The 17927-nt window shown below is 37.1% G+C and overlaps 1 protein-coding gene across 3 annotated transcripts in view; it reads right to left on the bottom strand.

Annotated features, from left to right (window-relative positions):
- Nucleotides 1-387: 387 nt before the first annotated feature.
- LOC122351557 (zinc finger protein 385B-like) overlaps nt 388-17927 on the bottom strand; it is a 70137-nt gene continuing 52597 nt past the window's right edge. Inside the window, exons 4-5 of one of the 3 annotated variants that reach the window (XR_006251766.1) lie at nt 12257-12399; nt 388-419 (exon numbers count right to left, since the gene is read on the bottom strand). Coding sequence is in view for 1 of the 3 variants with exons in the window: in XM_043248708.1 (XP_043104643.1) it covers nt 12384-12399 (16 nt within the window). In the remaining 2 variants the exon portion in view is untranslated. Of the gene's footprint in view, nt 420-12256; nt 12400-17927 lie in introns of those variants that run through there. The other 2 variants (XM_043248708.1, XR_006251767.1) reach the window with 2 other exon arrangements.

The raw sequence follows: 17927 nt of genomic DNA, 5'->3' as shown, positions 1-17927 counted from the left end.
AAAATCACCATACACAGCGCACTTACCTTGTTTTGTATGATTAATGAAGAGTTGCCATACTGTGGAATTCCCAAACGCTGTACTGGGGCTAGTTTGAATCAGGCCATCAGCAGAGGAAACATATGTGCACTAGCACAGCCACTTTTATGCAAGCAGAACTGAACGCGGGCACTGTTTCTTCTGGCATTTGGTGAGAAAAGGGTACACTGGAAGGAGATGCAGCACATGCACATATCAAAGACAAACATTTATACGTCTCATATAAAACACACAATAATGGGATAACCAGTGAAAAGTTTGTTTTGTACTACATCTGAATTAAAGGAGCTGACAGATGCTGCAAGAAATAACTTGCTTTTTCTTGGGAGGAAATGGAGACCTAAAGGTGTGTTGATTACTGCTTTCTGGACAGGGTCCATCCAAGATAAGAGCAGAGGAACACTTGAGGGTGCTTTCTCACACCCAGAGATTCCAAGTGGATCAGAGTCTGTTTGTTGTCAGGTTTGAACTGTTTATTGAGGGGTTTTCTGGGCTGAGTGCACTCAAAATGTCTAGCGCAACTGCTATAACTGTCTAATTTGTGATGTGGAAACTACTAATGATGCTAATTTCTTGCATCTTCATGCTCCTGTCACAGTTAATCGTGATAAAAGCATTTTCATAAATCAAACTATGAGAAGGTTTCCTGACGAAATGAAGGTTTAAGTCATCATGTTATATGCCATTATTCATAAAATATGAATAATCTGATCATAAAGTGACAGCTAATACATTTATAAATGTCAAATTGTCAACAAATGCTGTTCTTTCAAATTCCTATTTATCAAAGAATCTGTAAGAATCTACAGATTTCACTTCTGTAGTTTCCGTATTTATAATAATTGTATTCTTAAGGCATTGAATGGAATGTACAATGCGTTATAAATAACCTTATAATGTGCTAGAAATATCCTATGTACGGTAAAATGTGATTATACTATTATAATTTAAGTAGATCTGTGATTATAACTTCAAGAGTATGAATATTTATAACACCTCATGAACACTATATTAAATCTATTTCATTTATAATAGACTATTTCATATCTTGATATGTTTATTAAAGATTTACACATTACCTTACAACTTGAGTTTTTCCTGTGAGGCTAATATTGAGGCTAAGGTAGCTATCTAGTACTTTCAATCTGAAAAAAACAGATGATAAATATATTATATGTTATTTATAATGCATTACTATATCTAGCCATAACGCTTAAGAATACTTTACAATGTATTATAAATACAGAAATTGTTACCCTAATCCTTTTCAAACAAACTGAGCATATTAGAATGACTGGAATCATGTGATACCCAAGATTGAAGAATTACTGATTAAAACATAAACTGAAATAAAATTCACATTTTAAAAATATATTAAAACAGAAAGTCTTGTTACATTGCAATAATATTTTGTACATTGTTGTTTACTGTATTTAATCAAATAAACGCAGCTCTCAGGAGCATACAATGTTTGTTGCATTTATAAGGATTTGGGTAAGTTCTAAAAGCCTGTTTCAGGAATTTCACATTATTAAATATGTTACGGGGTGGTAAGCACTTTAAGAGGCACTAATGTGTCTGGACTCCTGACACTACAAAACTACAGGGTTAAAGTTGCAATTTATATATATATATATATATATATATATATATATATATATATATATATAAAAATCTGAAAGCTGAATAAATATATTTAAATTGATTTGTACAATAATTGAGATAAAACTATTTTGAAATCTAATCTGAGGGTACAAAATAAATAAAATAAATACAAAATATCCTAATGGAGGTCTTAATATCCTGATTTTTGCTAAAAATATACTCCACATTAATGACTGGATTTCCAGGGTCACATATGCCTCTATTTGTGTACCACATGTACCTTAAGATACTACATCACTCAACTGGGGGTAAATATGATAAATAATTCTGACTTACTAGAATAAGATCCTGCAATATATAGGGAGCGAATGACAGTACAAACTAACCCAAATCAAACATAAAGTGTGACAAAAGATTTGTATCAGAATCGGCAGAAAAACATTCCACCTTGCAAACTTAAAGATTCTAATTTGTAGTCCAAGTCAACCGAGTAGTCGAGGCTGAAAGCAGCTTTGAGATCCCATCTCTGCCTCAACAGCTGCCCCATTGCAATACATTGTCAGGATGCTGGCGCCTGGGTTCTGTGCACGAGGAAGGTTTGGTGGTAAATCAAAGTGACAAAAACATGAATGTAAATGGTAAGCTGGCTTCTTCTTGTCCTGGACACATTACCTAGCGCTGCGTGGGACACAGCTGCTGCTAGTAATCGCAAAGCAGTCGCATTGATGAACGCATCTAAAAGTATCGCTTGCAAAATACGTAAATCAGGATTAAGAAGTAGATGGGAATCGATTAACACGCGGCTCTGCATTAGACGGTCCCACGACTCAACGCTAGGTGAAATGAGCAATGAGGATCCTGCCGCAGGCAAGACAGCTGTTTATCGGTGGGAGAATCAATGGCAGCCCATGGTCCTGGGCTCTACCTATAGAAAGCTGAGATACAATTGATTACTGAACCAAGGAGGATGAAGACAGGAAAGCAAATGCGATCTCGCCACATCAGAACAGGAGAATCCAAGCACCTCTGTGGACCTGATCACTTGCAGCTTCCAGTTCCGCTAGCTAGTTATCCTTCATTCAAGCAAATAAAAATGAAATTCAAGCAAAACAAAAGCTTTTATAAACCTTTTTGGCAAATATGCCTCATTTTCTTCCACTAAATTTTGAATGCCAGTAAATGCGGCAGCAAAATGACACAATAAATACACTCATTATCACATCCAGGAATAGCCTGGCGGGTTTGTCTTTTTAAGATTCACAAGCATGTTTTGAAAATCAAATGAATATTTCATCAATAACTCGATTTCTTTATATAACAAAAGTATCATTCTGTCAGCCTGAACGCATCATAAAAACATCTCAAACAGACTTTTTGATGATCGGAAATACAATTGCAATTATAAGACATTTGAAAAGTAAACATCTGGTTTGTGCCAGAGTGAATGTTTCAATCAAAAACAAGACGAAGTGAGTTACTTAAACTATTTTTGATAGGAAGTCCCTTAAGGCCTGGGCCAAGGCTGTACTTAATGGATCAAAAAAAAAAAAAAAAAAAAAAAAAAAGAAAGAAAAAGCAGCACAATAAAATATTATTGCCTGTTAAACAAATCATGAAATATATTTGTACTTTATTTCTGTCTTGGAAACCTGAATTTAGCAGCCATTACTTTTAGTATTTAGTGCTACAGGATCCCTTCTGAGCTTTTTTGCTAGAAATCATGATATATCTGAATTTAAGGGGATGAATAGAAAGTTAAGTTTTGCATTTATTTCATATATTTTGTAAATACAAATGGAATTAACTCAAGCACTTACTGACTTAAACTTCTGAATAGAAATGGTGGTAAGAAAATGGAGAAAGAGTTACGCTTTTATTGAATAACTAACAACTGTACAGCAGGCAGTGGGTCCTGTTAATTTATATTTATAGATAAAACAATTGACCCAGTAAAAATATACACTACAAACATGCAAATGCCAAATGACATTACAATTACAGCAACGTATAAGCGCCATTCAGTAGTTTCTAACTGTTAGGGGGACACGTTTCCGTTCATATGGTATCCCAAATCTATGCTCATGGATCTGAGAATTTAATGAGACAAGAAAATAAACGGACAAAAATTTAACACAAGCTCTAAAATATGTGCTAAAGAGCCCAACGGATGATGACAGTACTACCCACTGGCTACGCATGAACTCCTGGCACGAGCTGACTTCTCTGAGTTTGCCTGTCATTTAGAACTGCTTCGCACACTCCGCTTACAGCCGCTCTCGGAAGCATTTCAGCCCAGAAAACCCCAGCACATATCTAACTTGTGATCACAACTCTGGCAATATTTTACCTGATTTAAAACAGAGAGTGTCCAGCGCACTTTAGTGAGGAATCGCGTTTAAAGAGGATCGCGGAGATAGAGACGGGATAGAGAGGAGCGTCTGCATGGCGCAGCAGGGAGGCCTGTTCTCACAGCAACACCTCTCTCTCTCTCTCTCTAGCCCTCCTCTCTCCATCTCCAACCAAGCACACACACACACACACACACACACGCCCGTCACCCTGCCTGCCTGCTGATCCTCGATCCCAGGCTGGGATTAGCCCTGAATAACTGATGAGCTTGGGTAAACAGGAGTCAACTCTACACAGCCACCTGTTCATCACTGATAAGAGTTCATATGAACTCAACGCTTAAGTATTTACGATAGTTACCTTTCGGAGCTGAAGGGATTACACCTAAAAGCCTTGGCCTTCATTTAATCAAAATGTTTGAATTTTGCACGAACAGTTACACGCCAGCCGAATGGCGCTCAAGCCTCGCTCGCAGCGTATGGTACTCAAATCACTGAGTACTGGAAACTGAGCAAGTACCGCGCTGTTGGTTTCAGCACTGACAGCCGAGCCCGATACTCCAATCGTGAATTTCGAATGAAAAATACTAAATGAAAATATAAGCACTATATATGTTTCGTAAAGTAGTGCTGTCAAACATTTAATTGCGATTAATCGCATCCAAAATAAAAGTTTTGTTTGTATAATATCTTGCATAATGTGTGTGTGTATATTTATTATTTATATTTACTATCACATGACGCATGCATGTATTTGAAAATGTTACATTTATTTACATGTCTATATTTATATTCATATAATTTATATTAGAAATAAATATTAAAAATAGCATTTCTGAATACATATACATTTTGTGTGTGTTATATATACACACACAATAAATATACACAGTCACATACACACATTATGTAAACAACAACTTATTTGAATGGAATTAATCATTGATAATACAAAGAAATGCTTCAAATAAATACAAATAAAGACTGCTTTATTTATCATTCACAAAAAAAAAGGTAAAACTATGCTTGCACTACAAACCAGTGTGTTCATGGCCAGATAATACATTTTTATGCCCAGAAGAAGATGGATACCATTAACAAAAAAACAAACATTTATTTTTTTCATAACATTTTGTCATGCTACAAAGATCAAATTAAGCCATCAATGACTGTTCACTTCTGTTAAGTCAGATTGCTATGGGCTATTATGAGTTTGCATAAACCGGACCTCCTATTTTGCTGATGCGATGTATCTGGGATAAAGAAAGCCATCCTCTCTATTTGAATAGAGGACACTAAGTGGTCAGAAGAGCCGTCCATTCATGACCTCTACAAGTGGTCACTAATGCCAGTTCTCACCACTCCATCAACTCTACAAAACCGCACTTTGAAAATGCCCCTACCACCCCTAACCATCCTGTTTTTAAAGAATCAAGTCCATAGATGTCTGTTTGAAAGTTCTCTGACATGCTAACTGTTGTGCATGATGCTGAACAGCTGTGTAATCTGCTAACTAAATTCTCGCTCTCCCACCGCAACAAGCACAGCAGCTATCAGTGCAGTGGAAGTTACCAGGCTAAAGACATAATGACTGTAGGAGATGGAGGGTCAGGTATAAAGATGCAGCTGGTGGGACTGTTATTGTGCTCTTCCTCTGCGATGCGATTTGGGCGCCCTGGCATGTATTAAAACCTGCGCTGCATGAGATGCAAAGCTCAACCCTGTAGGCGCTGAAAGAAATTTGACAGAAGGGGTAAATCTGGAGATGGATGGGCTTATGATGTCTCCTGTGGCAAAATAGCCAGCTCATGAATATTAACTAGTTTAAACTGATAATGCTCAGGTGATTACAGACTCTGAAATATCAACAATGCGATTTTGAATTAAGCGTGACAAACAGGTTTTAAATGTTAAATCATCAAATGCTGTAGAATCACAAATAACATTCCAAAATGCAAATGTAAATAAAGGTCGATAAACCAGCAGTACTGTAAACAATGCGCTAAAGCTGGGTGAGGCTGGTGAGTTTTTCATTTTAAAACTGTGGCTTAAAATTAAAATGATCATCGCTTCACGCTAGCTTTTTTTTTTTTTTTTTAATTCTCGGTTTTACTCGCCATCTGCCTCTGAGTAAAAGGCATTTTTCAAAGTTGTAATGTGATTCACAGGAATAATCATAGCAAAGGTTTTGTTTTAAAATGAAAACGTATTAATGCAAAGCGTTATGCAGCTTTATTACCGATGTTCTAAACATTTACATTTATGACACTATTCCTTGTATTATGTTACTTTCCCGTCAAATTACAAAAAAAAATTATTTGCGTAATATAAGTGGTGTTTCTAATGCAATCGTCATAAATTTAACACCGTTTTCTCTTCTGATCAGTCTTTCAAATTTTTTTTCTTGAAGAAAGAAGTCATAAAAACACTATCGTAGAGTTTTCTTTTACTATTTCCTTAGCAATCATTTTTATTTTATTCTATGTGTGCTCTATCAAGATTAAGCACATCTTGCATAATGCTTTTTTCAGTTATTTGTCTATCAGTTCAAATGTATTCCTGACTCCTCACTCATCAGCTTTTTTTTTTTTTCCAAAAATCATACAAACACAGATGATGATGTCTGTGGCATTGGGAGGAGCTCCATTCATGAGATTTACCTGTCAATCAGGCATTTTAATCACATTAGCTTGAGTGGAAGCGAAGAGCCCTCAGTCACTGTCAGATGAATTACAATTACACTTCCCTGTCATTCACCTCCATTCTGACATAATTAAAAATCCGAAACAAGTAAACAAACATGAAATTCGAGAAGTAATATCATCTAGAAAGAGTCACGCTCAACACAGATCACCCGCAACGTCAAAAGAAAGCAAACCAAGATTAATCAATCGATATAAACATGCAAATCTTATTCAAATCTCACTTCAATCTGTTACCCATGACATTAGTCGAACGGAAAGAAAACGCCCAAGAAGCAAAGTTGTTCATGCTAATGTCCACTCTCGGGGACAACTGACAAAACAACAATCTTTCTTTTCACGTTTCTCTTCCATCATTCTTTCTCTGGCTGTCTCTGAACCTATTTACGGTCTCCCTCAATGATATCTGTAGCTCTGTAATAGCGAGAATATACCTTTGAGTGAGTCGATAGCTGTGACCTTGCCAAGGCCAGAGACCGCCTCTGAAGCACAGAAAGCACAGCAGATGGATAATGTGGTGCTTCTCTTCATGGCTGAGAACACCTGGCTGAGCACAAACCGGCCTCAGTCTGTTGTGACTCTGGCAGCATTGATTTCAGTCACAGAGAGAGAGCCGTGACTATGCGCTCGCTGTAATCACGCTGGGATCCCTGATCGGGCGCAGTGCTCTCAAGCACATAAACACAATCACACTGATGACTAACTCCTCTTTATCCAATGCTAACGCAAACTGCTCCACCGCGGAGATTTATTCGATATATTTCACAAATTAGTCTGATTCCACTTACTGTTGTTATGATTTGTATTCATTACCGTCATGAACTGAGAAATCGGTTCTTATTCACAACTGCTTTCAATCAGTTTGGTTGAGATCCCTTTTCCCTTCAATGTAGACAACAATAAAAAGAAGAATAAGAAATCACATGCAAGTGTACTAGATTGTTTATTCTCTGTGTGTGTGTGTGTGTGTGTGTGTATATGTATATGTGTGTGTATATATATATATATATATATATATATATATATATATACACACACACACACACACACATACATGTAAACACAATTAATCTTCAATCTCAATTTTTTCATAAATGATTCTAACATGTTTATTTGGTGCACTACATAATTTCCTATTAATATCAAAGCAGAAAACAGATGTGATGCTTAATCATTTTTGTGTGAATCATGATACACACATTCTTGGATTCTCTAAACAGGATCGCTCAATAAATGGAAATCACAATTGTAACATAATATAAATAGTATATAATATTAAATATACATATTTAAATAAATATTTTGGTCACTTATTACTAAGTTTATGTGTTCCTTCTGAATAAAAGTAACCATTAAAACATGGTGGTTTTGAATATTTAGTGAAACTTAACCAAATCATTACTAAATTCTTCACGATTCTCATCCCTAGTGTGCATGATGTTGTTATCATCTGCAAGAGGCAGAATGTGTTTTTTTGAGTTCAGTAAGATGGTGGGCTCGTGTTAATAGCAGCTTGGGAGGACTTGCAGGCTTCTCTGCATGTGGAGTGGAGGAAGCACTAATTATACATAAGGACACCTGCTCATGATGTTCCACAAACAGTCAGCTCTGACGGTGTGCCAGGAGAGGCATATGTCAGGGCACACACACTTTACAACTCTTTGTTTTATGACACAATGGCAGCTCTCTTTCCTCTGAATCTCCAGGTTGAGTCATGCCTGTTATGCAGTCCTTTTCAAACCCACTAACTTAAAAATAATCATACGTATGCTGTAATTTAAAGAGAATATATCAAACTGTCAGAAACAAATTTGACTGCTAAATTGAATGTTGGGCAAAATTTTTAGTTTTTTACTTTTAAAAGCTTGTGCTGCTGATTACCTTCCAAAGCGTTATCACTTCCTGAAGATCGATGGCTTTTGTTAGGTGAAGGGATGAAAGATTTACTGCATAAAGCGAAACTGAGGACACCCATATAATTTGGTTATTGGTTAAAATCATTTTAATTCAATTTCAAAAATTTTAATTGTAGAATGAGGCTCAAGCCAAATGCAAAATAATCAGCAATAAGTTGTTTTGAGGTAAGAAAGCTAACACGCTTTCCAAAGACAGGTAAGCCCACGCATACGCATTCACGATGAGCTGCATAGTCGAAATGATCCAACTCGGAAGCATAGATGCTGATTGGAGAGTCACCATGACATGAGTATAAGGGACTGGAAACAAACAGCAGCGCTGATCAAGCGATACCTCCAAAATACCCACAAATCATGCGCATCACTAACTATAATTAGCCTATGCCATTCCTGGAAAGCTCAACAGAGACTACTGTGATTAGTTTCATTAGGAGAAAATAATTCATTTGATGGCCTTGTAGGGAGATGGTATAATTACGCTAATTTTATGTGTGGCGTGATTGCAGCCTGGAGAACCTCTTGATTTGCACCAACAGTCAGCAGTAATTATGACAGCTTTTGCCTTGTTTATTTGTTTATTTTCTGTGCAATCCGTTGGGTGCTGGGCCATAAAAACAGTGCGGTCAACTGCAGACAGATTTACAAATTTGCAGGAAGCATTATATGTTTGTGCGTATACACACACACACACACATACGTATATATAAATACACATTTTATAATGTATGGAAAAAGCACATACTCTGTCTCTCTTCTCTCTCCTTCAGAGACACACAGACATTAACATAACGCTAATGTTTTTAGTGCTACTGACCACTTTATCCGTAACATCAACTAAAAACAATTTGGCTTTTACAAGTGAGATAACAATGGCGCTGTTAGTGAAGAAAATGAACTAAAGCTAACACTTTTTTTTTCTCCAACTCCCCAGAGTCGATAAGTTGAGTTTTACTGTTGAGTTTTGAACAGCCAGAAACCTCTTGTTTGCACAGGAGCGTGTCTTGCAAGCTGGGGACTATTTTCCACATATCACTGCACCTTTAGTGGCCATGGTAAGGCAGCAAACTTCCTAGATTATATAGATCACGTTTTAAATAGGAAAACTTCATTTTTGAACGCGATGCTACTGGTCTAATTGGATTCAATGATCTACGCTAAGCTAAGCATGGATGAAATGGTATCCTAAACGGCTAAATGGATTCCAAAATGGTAAAACTCAATTTATTAACTTAGGGAGTTGGAGAATGAGCCTATTTACAAAAACAATGAAGTGTTCCTTTAAAATTTCACAGTTTTAGCCATACACTTTTGAGAGATGCACAGACTCAAAGGTAATTCCACACACTTTATCTTTTCTCTCTGTCTCTCTCAGACACACACACACACACACACACACACACACACACACACACATAACTTAGTTATTAGTCAATTGGAAATACATTGTAATTTAATTCTGTAATTCGGAACGGCACGCCATCCTTGTGCCACACTGACCCAAGGCTTGGCCTTTACTAACCACTTTAAAGAGCCCTGTCACCTTGAGTCACAGCAGGACGGTGCATTGCGGAAAGTGAGAAGAGTGACAAGAAAGCGAAAGGGACAGAGGGAGAAAGTGAAAAGAAAGAAAAAGAAAGGTTTCAAGGTGCACAATAAAACCACGGCAGTTAAACAAGCCCCAAATTCAGACTGACTTTCTTTCTATTCCAGATCCCATCAGCCGCTCTCTCTGTCTCCCTTCATTGCCATCACTACAGCAGTCTGGGTGTGGAGATAAAAGCACAAATCGATTTTGCTCCCTCTCATTTTGGGGGTTGGATCAGGGGCTTGAATCAATGCGTGAGGGGTCGACACGACTGCAGACATTCTGCCTTTAACTAAACATCTGATATTGCTGCTGTTTTAATATCGTAAAAAAGTAAAACATCATCTCATGTTGAACAGTGGGAGCAAAATGACCAATTTGTCAGCGATGCCTTAATGTCTTGCCTACGGTCTGCTAGGAACGCAGAGAGAGTTTAGGTAAGGATGTTTAAAACAATGATCCAGAAGAGAATTAGGTGAAAAAAATATTGAATTCACCAATTCATGCGTGTTTGCACACTCAAAGGGATTCAAAAGGAGAGGTGAAAGAGAACTCGATCTGGTATTCAGTTTCAGACGCTGCATGAACACCGAACTGAATCTCCCTTTGCACCTTCTTGCATCTGAACGGACACAATTCTGATAAAATACTCATATAATAGTCCTTCTGGTAAAAGTTTTTGAAGCGTATCATTGGACCCGTGCATCAGGGACAGCAGCCTGTCATTAAATGTCATTAATGCTAATCAAGCTTTGAAAAGATGAATATATATGTAATTTATACAGTAAACACTATGCAGTGCTATTTTACACTTAATTATTACATTTCCGTACCCTGAATGCTACCAACCTTATTTTATTTCTAACTTTGTGCTGTTGTAATTATCTATGCTATTTCTTAGTTAGGCTAGTACTTTTATGCTGTGGTATTGAAGAGGACCTTAAAGTATGTCAAATGATAAATGGAAAGCAAAGTTATATTGGGTTTTGTTATTGCTGAACCCAAAAACGATCCCATCTGTGACTTAAACATTGAACCACTAGGGTCAACAATATACTAAATGTATCATATTTGGAATTATCCTCCTGGCAACCAATAATTTTGCAAAAAAAAAAAAACACCTTGCAGTTGACAAAATTCATTTTAGTTCATCCTAGCTGCTAGTGAACACTTACACAACAGTTTGCCACAGTAACATTTTTTTAAAAGAAGTTGAAAGATGAAAGAAGTTTTGAAAGATGACCCACAAGGCTGCACTTATTTCATTAAAACACAATAAAAATGGGAATATTATGAATTATCATTACACGTTACAATAATTGTTTTCTACAACAATATGTTTTAGACATACAATTAAATAGAATCAATTCTTAAGACGTTAAAGCTCTTTCAACATCAGGGCTCGAATCTTGAATGTATTATGATGCTTTAGAAATCAATCAATATTCTGATCTGCTGCTCAACAAACATTTCTTAGAATTCTTTGGTGAACAGAAAGTTCTAAAGACTAGCATTTATCTTTGTAGCCTTATAAATGTCTTCAGCGCCATTTCTGATCAATTTAATGTGACCTTGCTTTTTAAAAAAATTATTAATTTCTTACAGAAAAAAGATTGGTAAAAAATATTCTTACTTTACCTTACTTAGTTGTTTGATGAGGGGCACGTTGCACAACCTGTCCCTGCTGGCATCTGCCTAATTTGGCAAGGTTGTAAATACCTAATCACCGTTTAAACATTAAAAAGCTGGTTTATTTTGCTGTCCTAACTCTGCAGGATTGATTCAGCATTGTTTTTCCCCTGCTATCTGCTAACCTTATGGCTCAATTCTATATTACGCCATCCTAAATAGCCGCTTAGCATAATTATTGAACCCTCTTCCAAAGCGACCACACAAGCTTCAGTTTGTGAAGGACGATATACACCTAACAAAGAGCATTATCCCTCCTCACTCCATGATTTTCAGAGAAGGTTTTAATTCCATCAGTGTCAACACACAGGAACCAGGCCAACATTAAAGGGCAGGTGCCAAGAGCAGGGAGATGAAAGCATGCTTGCTTACCGTATTGAAATTAGGGAACAGGCCGACCGGAGAGGAGCTCTCCACGGGGAAGGTCATGAAAGGCTTCATGTCCAGACCGGACTGCATCATTAGAGAAGGAGTCCGAACCAAAGCGGGGAGCGTGTTGCTATGACAGGAACTTCCTGGAGTGGAAGAAGAGTGGAGAGAGTTAGGACACAAAACTTGCAATGCTTTGGGGATAAAACATCCCTTCTTGCATCCACTCAAGCGTAGATGAGGAAAGCAAGATGAGAGGCATTGGAGAACAGGCATTGATAAGAAGAAACTGGCCAAAGAAGCAGAATACCTTGGTGCTCTGGGGAGGAAGACTGGCACAAAAACAGACTAGTTCTGGTATGCAATGTTCCAAATGTAGTTCATTTACATATGAAAATTCGGTCTTCCTCATTTTTGGGTGAACTATCCCTTTAAAACATCATTTGCATGCACATTATTCGCAGAGAAATAAATCTCACTTCATTTATTCATTATCACTGTATTGATAAAAAAAAGAAATATCTATCTATCTAAAATTTTAAACACTGCCTTGCCAACTTAAGCAATAAAATAAGTAAAACTAAACAGAAAGTTAAAATGACTTAATAAAACGAGTCTCTGTAAAAATGAAAGAGTTCAAAATATTGATACTGAATTTTGGAATACTAGAGTCCTTTTTCTTCAACAAAGGGGTGGTGTGACATAGGATAATGATCTTAGCTTGAACTCTGATGGTCTAAGCTCATTAAGGGACCGTTTGTAAATTTTCACTGTTGTGACAATGACAAGTCTATCGTAAGTGGGTTTGAATAAAAGCGTCTTCTAAATGCCTGCCTTGTCATTTTAGCATGCGTATTTGTCACATAAGTAAGCTTGTTCATTTAAATTATTTTTAATTCTATACAATCAGTAACTTAGCCTCTTTTCATTTACTTACAGTCATTCATTCTGACTAGAGATCTGGATCACATACTTCTACAATAATAGAAGAGAGTTGTAACGTTACTGCAACGTCGCTGAATAAATTGGCCCCTAATGCGCTTTGATCAGCGTGAGCAGTACCATGTCCATTTATATGACAAAATGACAGCTCCAATCGGACGTGTAATGAAGAAGGATCTCGTGTAATGCGCCATGGAGATATCTAATCATGTATGTGACGAAAGAAAAAAGGGTCATTTCCAGTTCGCTGCCCGACTAAAAGAGATCCAAGATCTTTCCTTGTAAGAATCAGAGGTCAGGCTGCGAAACATAATCAGCTTGAGTACAGTCGAAAAAAAATTGCAGACAGCGGTCATGTCGTCTTAGTCTTGAATTTCTGTATGTAATGGTTAACAAATCCTTGTAATGCTTCTAAAAAACGATGCTAAAGCAAACATGCTTTTAGCATGGCAGGGGATACAGGAACATCTAAAGCTACTGCACAGCACCCAGGGAGGTATAATGCACACTAATGCTGCTTTAATCATAAGCTAGCGTGGCACATTTTTGCTCTTTGCAGGGAAAAAAAAAAAAAAAACAAGCTGCAAATGTGCTTTTTTCTTGTCATTTGGTCTGCCTGAAGAAAAGTGCAAAAGATAAACAAGGAATCAATGGCTGTCAAAATGAGCTAAACAAGCAAAAGGAGTAAGGCAGAGCACACGGGAATGCATTTTGGCTTTCTTTTCAGATGTCGTCCAACAAGTCAAAGGCTGACTAGACGTCCTCAATGAGGCGTCTTGTAGTGTGTTTTGTGGCTGCTTTACAAGTATTATTTGGTTATATAAAACTGCATTCGTGGCTGTAAAACAAAATCAAATTATGGAGATGAAGAAAAACTGTTATGGTTACGCTCCGTTCAGACTGTCAGAGTCAACATTTCAAGAAAATCGCTTCTAATTTCACTTTTTTTAAACCTCACTGATTGCAATGCAGAGGCCAGAACAAGTCCACTTCGGTATAACACAAATGCACACACTCCATCACTAGACAGATGTCTCCCTCACCACCTGTACATCCGAGCGCTGAAACACACTTATTTTATTCCCATTTGCTGAGTTTAATGAGAACCACATGCAATAACTGAACTTGGCCCTCTGACTGGCATCAAAATTCATAGCCGTGATTTGAAGCTCTGTGGCCCGACCAGAACATTCAGTTTCAATAAAACAACTGCGTTTTCATGGTTCAGATGAGGCGAAACGCTGCATATTTCAAAGCTTAATGAAACCATCAGAGATGCAAAGACTCCGATGGATAATGATTGTCCTCATCATTTAGGTTTTGACTCACCGTATTAGTTTAACCGCTTTGATGCATGAATTGTTTAATCGCGAAGGAAAATATTCTTAGCGATTCCTTTTTACTTCAAAACAAGACTATAATCATTACCAATATTTTTCTCTGCCAAAATGATTCATTTTAAGAGAGTTACACATCTGGCCACTGCAATAAAGGATAGTATTTCAGAGGTACTTTTGTGGATTATCACGATTGTCAGCCAATTCTTTTTACACATCGGTTGCATCTGTAATCGCATACTTCCCTTCTGTGCAGTGTGTGAAAATAGCATGTTAAAAGTAGCTTGGTTTACAACCAAAAATCACACGCTTCCATACTATACAGCAGGTAAAAAAAAAAAAACAGTATGCAAAAAGAGATTCACAGGCTGCACCTGGAACCGCATACTTTCCTACAGCAGTAATAGAGTATGTGAAGAGAAGCATGTACAGATTCACGTTCTGCATCCAAAAACTGCATACTTCTGTACTATATAGTAGATGTAAAAAATGATGAGAAAAGAGAATACGAATATGCCTGAAATCACAGACTGCATATGAAGCGCATACGTCTCTAGTATACAGTAGGCAAAAGTAGTGCGTGAAGAGTAGTATGTAAAGATTTACATTCGGCATCCAACATGGCATACTTCCATACTATACAGTATGAAAAAATCACCTTCTATTGCCTTATACTAGTTGAAAACAGTATGTAAAATGTATTTCAGAATTCACAGGCTACATCTGTAATCCCGTGCTTCCCTACTATACAATAAGCAAAAATAGTATGTGAAGAGTAGTATGTAAAGATTCACATTCTGCATCCAAAAATCATGCGCTTCTGTGTAATACAGTAACGCAGTATGTGAAGAGAAATATGTACATATTCACGTTCTGCATTCAAAACTGCATACTACCGTACTATATGGTTGGCAAAAGATAAATATGTCTGAAATCATAGACTGCGTATGACACTGCATAGTTCCCTACCATACATTACACAAAAAATATTATGTGAAAAGTAATAGGCAACGCATTCGCATCCAAAAATTACATACCTACCTTCTATATAGTAGATGAAAAACAGTATATGATAAGAGAATATCTCTATATATCTATATTACATATTTCCATATTATACAGTAGGTAAAAAAAAAAAAAAAAAAAGTATTTGAAAAGTAGTATGTACAAATTCGCAGGCTGCTTGCAGTATCACATATTTCCCCTTTTAGTATTCAGGTAAAAATTAGTATTCACATGGCTTCATCCAAAATCACATACTTCCCTTATATATTTATGGTCTCAAAAGTAATTACTTATTTAAAATAAGTACCTACAAAGAGTGTGATTTTTGATTCAGTCACCGTGACGATATAACAGTCACAGAATTATGGATAAGGAGTCATCAGCCATGGTGGTTAGGATGCACCATTAAACCTGGAGTAAGTGATGAAAGCCATGCATCAAAGAGTTTAAAAACAAAGTCAACGTATTTCCCTGAGAAACCGTTTCTGTTGTTTCTCTCTATTTATTCTACCACGCTATTACTCTACTTCAAGCGCCAGCTTAAATTGCTGGGAACAATACTAGTAGACCATTAAAGAGAGACATGGAGCTCTGTTGCAGGGCAGACATGCCAGTGGTTTGAAGACTGTGGTCAGGGCCAATCACTAAAACCGATGACAGGATAAAGTGTGTGTGTGTGTGAAAGAGGCAGCAGTAATTACTGTTCTTCATTGTGCACTCTGAAGCCAAAGAGCTGTGTTTGGCCAGGACAGGTGTTATGAAGCAGACCAGAGCAAACAGACCACTGGGAGAAAACAACAGCATCAGAGTCAGTGATTTATGATATTCACTGTAAAATATGTTACAGTAAAATACTGTTAATTGTAGTATTACCGTATCATATACTGGCATATATTAGACACACATACATAAAAACAAACCACATATTCACACAATATTCACCATGAGCCAGTGCTGTTCTCAATATTCAGCGCTCTTTTAAAACAATACAATTAACAAGTATCATACGCAATATTATGCTTGCGTTTTTAATTTTGCTTTGCCAATGAAGCCAAACTCTGGGCATCTGGGCAAAATCTGGGCATCACACAATAGACAACTGAGGATCATACATTAACAGATTTAATTGATATCCTAGGAATGAGTGGAATCACAGTCAGAGACCATAATACACTTTTTCAATGAAGTCGGTCAACTCAAATATGCAGATGACTGGCATTTGGAAACTAGTGTCAACTTCTCCAGATTGAAAATTGAGAAAAAACTGGGGCAATAGTCATGTAGGGTACTTAATAACAGACCAACATTATGACTCAAAGCAAACAGAGGTATAATGAGACAGCACAATAAATAGACATATGAATCATACCATGTAGCTATGAAATGAATAACTACCATAATGCTATTGCCATAGTACCTGTCCAAGAACTATTTGGAGGCTAAAGGCGAAAACATCCGTTCTATTTATTCTGTTCAGGAGATTACAGACTCGACAGTGAGCTTCTGGTGTGATATTCAGTTTGTTTCTCTTACAGCGGCAGTCATCAGGTCTATCAGAGCCCAGAATGTATGTGTCATTCAAACAGATTCAAAAGCACCATCTCTTAAACCACATCAGCATCCAGAGAATGAAACCCATGAAAGTAATGACTGTTACCTGGGAAACGCTGGTGACAGCCAGAGAATATGCTGTAAGGAAAGTTCTGCGTAATTTGCAAGGTTCCCGAGGATGTGATTGGATTCGCATTGACCCTGAAAACAGCGAAACTCTTCATTTCCATTTTTGAAATATTTGATGTTTGCATATGCTGATAAAAATTCAATCAGAACACGGGTTATGTTTTTATTTGGAGGTTAAAAAAAACTGGTAAAATGGAGTAAAATCTATTAACATGTCTGTTTATTAGGCATCTGATTCTGTTGATGTAGTAATTAACCTCTTTAAGGAAAAAATAGCACCAACCAAAGTCCAATCAGCCTCCAACGGGCTAAAGAGCCTTACACTGCGCACAAAGCACTCCAACATACCGCATTCAGTTGTTGAAGCAGGTACTGTAATGATCATACCATTTTGCTGTTTCCAAGGTTAGCTTCTCCTAACAATGCTAAAAAAAAATTAGCTGCACCACCAGAAGCTTATGAGCTGCATGTCATTAGTAAAGGTAACTGAAAGGTTAGAATGAATTGCAGCATATAATCCAAAACTGAACTACCCGGCCAGGTAAACAACAGGGGTTTTTAACAACCTCACAAAGACCGCTAGTGTTTTTTAGCCTCCTGCCTGATAGCTTGTTAGTAAAGCTGAAAATGTGTCCATGAGCAGTCTTCGGAGTTCTTTAGAAAACACTTCTTTCTTCATTTTCAAAACAGAGTATTGCATTGTGTTTTGC

This window comes from Puntigrus tetrazona, chromosome 9 (genome assembly GCF_018831695.1).
Source record: "Puntigrus tetrazona isolate hp1 chromosome 9, ASM1883169v1, whole genome shotgun sequence".
In the NCBI taxonomy this organism is placed as follows: Eukaryota; Metazoa; Chordata; class Actinopteri; order Cypriniformes; family Cyprinidae; genus Puntigrus; species Puntigrus tetrazona.
Note: the sequence above shows the minus strand (reverse complement) of the source record. Positions and strands in the feature narration are given on the sequence as shown.